At 30.8% G+C, this 8,398-nt stretch overlaps 1 protein-coding gene across 10 annotated transcripts in view; it reads right to left on the bottom strand.

The window, feature by feature from the left end:
• LOC108693946 (CUGBP Elav-like family member 2) overlaps positions 1-8,398 on the bottom strand; it is a 560,873-nt gene that overhangs the window by 65,954 nt on the left and 486,521 nt on the right. For all 10 annotated transcript variants that reach the window (XR_001932057.1, XM_018203179.1, XM_018203173.1 and 7 more), the window contains one exon: positions 7,631-7,679. Coding sequence is in view for 9 of the 10 variants with exons in the window: in XM_018203179.1 (XP_018058668.1) it covers positions 7,631-7,679 (49 nt within the window). In the remaining variant the exon portion in view is untranslated. The remainder of the gene's footprint in view (positions 1-7,630; positions 7,680-8,398) is intronic.

The raw sequence follows: 8,398 nt of genomic DNA, 5'->3' as shown, positions 1-8,398 counted from the left end.
TTCATTACTATATGTATTTTATTTGCAGTGAACTTAATAATTTCCCCTCGTTCTCTCTCTCTCTCTCTCTTCTCTCTCTCTCTCTTCTCTCTCTCTCTCTCTCTCTCTCTCTCTTATCTTCTCTCTCTCTCTTCTCTCTCTGGCGGCGTAATGTAGCACGTGCCAATATGATTCTCAAGCTTGTGTACGCTTCATTGACTTTTCATTGAGAAAAGATAAATCAGCGAAAAGTTCTGACTCTAGAGAGAGGGCTTATCATTCAATAACGAAATGGTGGTTTGCTTCTGTATGTAATATTGATGCTAAGAATATTTTTGAAAATACTCTTGATGTCAACAAAAAAACTTTCGCGCTCGTTCATGAAATTTTCTGCTCGGCAATCTTTATAATTATATATTGTCCTTAATGATGTAATACAAAAGAAACCTACAACATTCTCGTCGTGAAGAATTAATTTTTGTTTGGTATATTTTTCTATAATCTGAGGTACTAACAAAAGTGTTGTTCCAAATGTAATTGTAAGAGTATTGTTGTTATTAACAGTCTTATAAAACGTAAAAGAATTGCTAAAGAGAGACGAAAAAAATTATTAGTTCGTTTCATCATTCATGCAGTATTAAAGGAAGTATTCCGTTATTACTCCGTTATTACTCTCATTAACTGTTTTATAACTAATTTTATATACTAAATGTAGAATACAATTTCCATTCTATAACTAATTTTATATACTAAATGTAGAATACAATTTCCATTATTATTTAAAACAATAATATATTGTATTTTAATATAAGAGTAATTATATAAATTAACTTATTAATAGCAATAAATTAATAAATAAGGAAAAAAATACGGTTATTAGCAGTAGTATTATAACATTTATAATTTTTATAATTTTTCGGAAACATTCTACACATTATATCGATAAATAATCAATGTGTACTTAATTTACATAAAAAGATAATAAAATTTGCATAATCCCGTAAAGTAATTCGAGAAATTAAGAAAAGTATCGGTGTTTGAGAATGCAGCGATGAAGCGAAAATTCTGCGAGCGCTTCGTCTATTTCGCATGCTAATACGATTCCAGCATCGAGAACCGCCATCGTTGCAAATGCAAAATGTCGTGCCATACTAGGTTTTTGCGTGGATGCAATAAACAATAGATAAGGTATTCGACTGAGGTGAAAGACAAAGTACGATTACGGCAGGTACGTGTCTTGCTTACGAATCAGCTATCGCTGACTCACTGAGCTTCTGTCCGATAAGATAAAGCTTATCACCGATGGTTGCGGTGCAAGACTAACCACTTTCTTTGCCTCCACTTCACGTTGTTATTTTCCGCGATCGCAGAAACGTTTCTTGAAACACGTTTCAACTCGAACATCGCTGGTTACTCCATAGAATCAGCAGTTCTTAATTTATTTCTTCTTGATTGGTACAATCGAACGTGATAGTTTGCCAAGATAAATTGATTAATTGAAAACGTGTTATTAAAGAATTTGCTATCGATTAATTGTACATTTTTTTTCTAATTTCGTCCATGAATAATGCTTAAGAATACATTTCAAGAAAAAAAATTACGCAATGATTGAAAAAATTATTGGAAAAATAATCAATATAATAACAATATATTTGTTTATAATAATAATATATTTTCTATAATTTATTTTAGAGAGTTTGTCTTAAAAGTATGTTTTAAAATTTCGTGAACATGTTATGAATAAAAAAGGAAGAACAAATATTCCTACGAATATTAGGTTGTAAATGCTTATCGAAATAATGGACATAAAGTGGCATGTTTGGCACAACTGCGCCAAACATATGTACTTCGTATTTAGACATATGTGAAAAGTAATGGATGATATTTTGAGAATCTTTTAAATAAAAAGATGCACGCCTGAAATTTTAAAATAAGATCATTATTTGATACTATTACATCCATTATTTGTATCCATTATTTTGATAACAAAGCATGCAACTTAATATTCATACGAAAATTTTGTTCTTCCTTTTTATCCTGGAACATGACCACAAAATTTTAAAACTTACTTATGATGCTGACATTCTGTATAACGAACAATTCAGTTCGCGTGTGTAAAAGATGATGTAGGTAGGATATTTCGTCATGTTTAATAAACGTGAATAGCGCAAAAAATAGTGAGTTGAATGCATGAGAATGATATAAATTTCATTACCACAATGTAGCACCAAACAAACTATAATTTACGAAGCTATCATTTTCTCAATGAATCTTTGAAACTGGCAATCTTCGCTCGCATTACAGACAATTTCGATTTTAATGTAAAATTTTGTTGGCTGAATTATGAAATGTATCTACATTAGGATAATTACAGAGATAGAATTACTGACGAATGCATTGAGGTCACACAAAACGAGATAATAAATAATATCAAAAAGATTTCCAATTAGACAATTGCATAAAACTCGAGGATATATATCCATCCATTATATCTCTCATCTCGTCAATGAAAAAGCTAGAACCTTTTACTAGAATTATACCTGGCTCAAAAAATAATCAAATTATTCATCGCGTGAAAGGATAATATAGAAAATCAATCAAAATGATAGGAAAATAAAAAAATGTGATATAAATTAGCTGGTTGAGTGTCATAATAAAATCTTAATAAGAAAATTTAAATTTGTTTAATTAAACTGTTTCTCCTTTTTTAAAAATCTTTAAATTTGAAACAAAACATATAAGAACAAAATGTTACAGACTTTAAAAATTCTACAATAGATACAATAAAATAAACGATAATAAATTATATTCAAACAATTTTTATCGTTACGAATGTATCAAAATCATCATTTATTTAATATCAATTATCTTAATATTCAAATCAATAATCTGTAAAGTTTGTATACATATCGATTGATAGCAGAATGAAGATAGAATGCATTGTACCCATGGTATCAGGTTTAAACTAGAGGAATAGTCGGAAAAGTTTAAAGAATGAATTGCAGACAGATGCGTGTGTATAGTGTTAATGTGCGATTATTAGCACCCGGTTATTAATTGTTTTCCATGAAGAAATCCAATTTATTTTCGAAGCTCATGTTTATTAAGATTATGTAATCAATGACTGAAACAATGTTGGGATGAAATGGGACCCGTAAGGAAGGAATCAGCTAGAATCGTTACTAGCTAGAGCCCGGAGCGAGCCTAGTCTGTTAGCCAAAATAAACAGAATGTCACGGATATAAATAAAGCTTTCACTCTCTTCGTTCTTCTTTTCGTTGAGCTGTCGCACTTGACGTTGTGACAGAGGTCCGTTGATCGGTGTGCATCCCATTGGAAATACCGCTAAAATGGTCCATCCATCGCTACGTCATTGACAAGAATAATTATAAGATATTATGTTCGTCCTCCGTTCAGTAGTTTTCTCAATTGCGAGGTTAGCAGTACGATGTTAGCATAAAATAATACGAATTGATAAGTAGAAATGAGTTTCGCTTACATTATCTTATAGAACTGTTTTAGAGAAGTTGCATTGATCGAGCAGAAGAAAATTCCATCCTAGTGGAAACGTTCATTTCGTTCATCATCTTGTTAACCCAAATTATTTGGAAAAAATGTTATATCTCAAAATTTGTGACTGTATCTTAAAATTTGATTTAATGGAATTTTTTTGGCAGACTCAAATTTAATGTCTCAACACACGTTAAAAACAGTTGATTTCTTTTCTCATACTAAAAGTTATTTTTAAAAATTATTTTATAAATATGTTTTTTTTTTATTATTAGCCAAAATATCAAACGACCTAAAAGTCATGGATCATCGGCCAGCATGGATCGATGACTTATGCGGCATGAACGTGATAAATAATATTCTATATAGTTGTTATTTAATATCATTCTTCCACTGGAAGTTCATAAATTTATGCCGATAAATATTAGAAATTCATGAACAATGTTTCAAATAATTCATTCAAATAAAACAATTTAGTTATATAAAAGTATCAATGTTTTCGAGAAAGTAAGTTTTGCGTTTTCGCGATTAATCTTTTGCGTTTTGTACACGAACTTGCGAGTTGCTTTATCTGAATTCGGTATCAGTTGCGGTGTTCATGAGAGTGACCTAACGACAAGACAACTATAATACTCTGATACCAGAAACGTTCTCTTCTCGTTTACTATTTTCCCGTTTTACCGGGATTTGCATGTAGCTACAATGGCACTATTCATGTCGGCCGCCACCGCGCACGTTCCTATATAGAAAAATCCTTTTCCGTATTGCACGTGCGCGTGGTTACGAATAGCCTGATCTCAGTTTCGGTCACATCACGTCGTGTCTATTCATTTTTATATATAACGGATGTTATGCACTTGTATCCCAGTTCCGTTCGCTTTGCCGATGTCATAAAACGAAATTTTGCTGCTTATCAGCAAAATCAACAATAATTCAGATAAATCAGATAATTATCATAACTAAGATAACCAGATCTAATATCCATTATGTTCTATTCTTTAGAATTATTTTATATCTTTTTTACGATCATTCTTATAGATATTTAAGATTTGTATAAACATTTTTAAATTTAATTTAAAACGCATAAACGTTAATTCCGTTGGCTATTCTTGTGTTGCAATGAATTTTTTAATTCTGTCTTCTACATTGTATTTTTAAGCGTCACATCCAAGTATCATACTATAAATTTTTTTATCATTATATTTTAATAAATTTTAATCTCTGCATTCATTATATTTGGTTTTTTTTCCAATATAATAGAGACGATATATTATTTTTTTTTTATATTTCAATTTTAATTTACAGATTTTCAATGAAAATATGAATGTAGAAGGGATAGAAAGCTTTTTTTTAAATTAAATAAATTTATATGATCTAATCATAATGTATTTGTAACAATTCATAACAATGATAAAAGTTATAGATTAATAATATATATTTCCTACAATTCTCAATATTTTATTTTTATTATTTCGAATTTACAAATCTCTTTTCTCTATTTTTCTCTGAATGACATTGTTATAAATTTTAATTTTGTTAGAAAATATACCATTTTAAGAATTACATCAGGGAGAAAAAGAAAAAAGCCTATATTATCATTATGAAATAAGATTGTTTTTTGCTATAATTCTTTTTTCATTTTATTATTTTATTTGTTATTATTGCACTTTATTGTATTCTAATAATGCTCCATTTGCTATTATGTTATATATTCTAATACTTCTTTTATACATTATTATGAGAAAACATATTTAATTGTATATTTAATTGTATTAAGGAGTTTTAGAAATTGTTTATAAAATGTAGATTTTCTTTTTAATTATATGATCAATTGGATTTCTTTCCTCACGTTTTCATAACTCGGAATTATTTTTACTAATTTGATTGAAAAATTAAAGCAAGTCCAACTCCGAAGCCGTTGCAATTGAATGGTTAACCAATGAAGTAACTTCTGTTTAACGCGTAACTGCTAGTAAACAAGATCGAGCGTCGGTCCATGTAACGTGGTTACTTGATCCAGGATCTTGTTCGTGCAACTGCGCAAGCTCGACCGTAACAAAGTGTCAGAATCAGGTTTCGGTTAACGCTAAACGCAAGGTGTAAAGCCGCTTGAATCTTGGCGTGATTACAATTTGGCATGTCATTTGCACACAGGCTGCGCCTGAAACAGTGTTGCGTTTCGATGTAAAAAACGACCGCGCATGAACATCCTTCGTGAAGGGAGGGGTTCTTATGCGGCACAAAATAAAAAAAAAAGGAAGATAAACGAGGTGAATAAAAAGGGAGAAAAGGAGCGTAAAGGGTAAAGCATGAAATGAGAGAGTAAACGATCATGCGAGAGAGAAAGACAAGAAACAGAGAAAAAGGGAGAGGAAAGAGAGGAACCGAGCGGTCCAGCCCAGCGCAGCACGTGACGGGTATCGTTAATATTTCATTAGCATTCGTTTTGCGTCGTCCCACCAACGTGGCCGGTTTTATGTACGCTTTACGTTATACCCCCGTCCAGCCGGTAGTCGAATTTTTATTGCTAACGCGGCGCAGTTATCCGTAAAAAAATCGCGCGTTTTGCCACGTTCGTTGGCTCTCCTGTTGGTTTTCGCAGTACTATCCGTTGCGCTTTTCGACGTTCTCGAATTTTTACATGACTCTTTTTCGATTGATGGAAGAAAACTCAAAGTAAAATCTGCTACATGAATATCTAATATTCATGCATCACGAGGGATGATTATCTTTCTCCTACTTTTTCAATCACATTTTTCACTTTTGATAAGTTATTAAAAATATTAAATTAAAGTTGTTAAAAGCATTAAATTAAGATTTGTTTAACATTTCATTAATTCATAGTACATATATATTTATATCTAAAATGTATATAGCAAATAGAATTTATATTTTGAATTTATTTATAAAATACGCGGACTTTACGGTACAGTGACAGAGAAGAATTTGAAGAAGTGTTAATTAACCTTCAGATAGTTTTATTCTTGTATCTAGCTGTATCTAGTATTCTATTATTCTTATATCATTCTTGTATAAAATACTGATTTTTCTAAACGGGATATTTAAATATTATTTACATATTTAGAATAATGCCTAGAGTAATAGCTGGTATTATTCTGAACAGCACCTATTCTCTCAAGCCCTTCTATTTTTTTTTATTGTATTTTCTACTTCCCTAAGTGAGGGATCGTAATATTCAAAATTTTGAAATATCTGGTATCTTTACAATGTCTTTGATTTACCACGACATTTATGAACATACTCCAAATAAATTTGTCAATGAAAAAAATTGAAGATTTAAAAAATCAAGTAAATAAGTAAAGAAGAGAAGAATATGCTACATAAGAATTCGTTTGCAAATCGATTCTTGGTAATTATATGTTGTCGGCAAAATTTGTTCGTCTCTGCTCATTCTCACAATTCTCTTGGCCTACCTTATCATCCTACCACTTCATAGCTCGCTTATGTATTCTTTGACTACGCAATCTCGACAAGCCCCTCAATTCAGCCAATTAATTAGTATCTAATGAACGTGCTTTGAGCTGCATTCTCCGCCGAACGAAGAGAGTTAACTTTATCTTCGCGACCGTTATTGTTATCTTCTCTTTCGGTTATACCGTCATGCCATGTTGCTCGAAATTCCATCCTTAATCGTGCCAGAACTTCGAAGTGATCGAATGATCAAACAAGATACTCGAAAATTATATTTGATGTTAAAAATTTAGCTCAAAATTTACCTCTTCCTAAAACTCAATACATACGAAAAAAGTTCGGAGTTTGTTTCTAATGAAACGGATCGAAAAAATATGTAAGATTTGTGAAAAATATATTTGATGCAAGATGCTACCACATTCTTTTGATTTTCTATTAAAATTACATGCTTTCTGTTGCTATAGTGTATTATCATGTATTTTGTTTTACATAAATCGATCGATAAAATAGATTGTTACTATCTCAACCTTTGCTGAGTATATGACAATAAAAGTGCAAATTTTTTTTCTCATGAAGTAACAATACTTTGGTTTCCTTGAAAACTAATTCAATGCCATTACTTACAATGCGGTCTGAGTATGTCGCAATATTAAAAATTTAATTAGCAATCTTAGCGCGTCTCAAAAAAATAATTAAACTTTTAACTCACCATTCCGATTCTCGCTGTCGGCCGGCTTCATTTGGATCGGATGACGCATCTGAAAATAAAAAAGACAACGATATAGTTTTGCACTCTCGCACCTTGAAAGCGTCTGGACATACGTAATAAAAGTGACATTTATTATTGATAAGACTGCCGATATCGTTGGCTTTAGAGTGTAGATTCGAGTGTTCGTTTCGCGCGCTTTTTGAAAAATGCAACGAGAGAAGCCATTTTCCGCGGTTTGTGGTTTGCTCTTGTTGTAGTTACATAGAGACGTGAATGCAATTCGCCTGGTTTTATTCTAAGGATTCTTTCCTATTTCGTACACGAGACTGAAAATCGAATAACGCCGGAAATCGTTGGAATGTTTTATAAAATGTCATATCATCGGCACAAATATGTATGTGTCGATGCAACGCACTGTTTCAGGCAGGATTGAGAAAGTTACTTTGTAAAGTAATTAATTATCGTTATACATTATTCTGTAAAGTATTACGTTATAGTTATTATAGTTACTTAAAAAGTATTGAGTCGTTATCTTTCAATTACTTTTCTGTTAATTTTTTGCATTTACTATTTATAAAAAAACAAGATTTAACATACACTTTTTGTTTTAAATTATTTAAACACAAATAAGAGATAAGAAAACCATTTTGGTCTATTATTTTATTTATTATATTAAACGTTCAAATAAAGTAATTGCAAAATATAATTCTTTAATTAAAAAAAAACCATCTTTGAGTCATCTTATATGAAACACATTCCATTAATATT

This window comes from Atta colombica, unplaced genomic scaffold (assembly GCF_001594045.1).
Source record: "Atta colombica isolate Treedump-2 unplaced genomic scaffold, Acol1.0 scaffold111, whole genome shotgun sequence".
In the NCBI taxonomy this organism is placed as follows: Eukaryota; Metazoa; Arthropoda; class Insecta; order Hymenoptera; family Formicidae; genus Atta; species Atta colombica.
The sequence above is the reverse complement of the archived record's forward strand: the minus strand, read 5'-3'. Positions and strand labels throughout refer to the sequence as shown.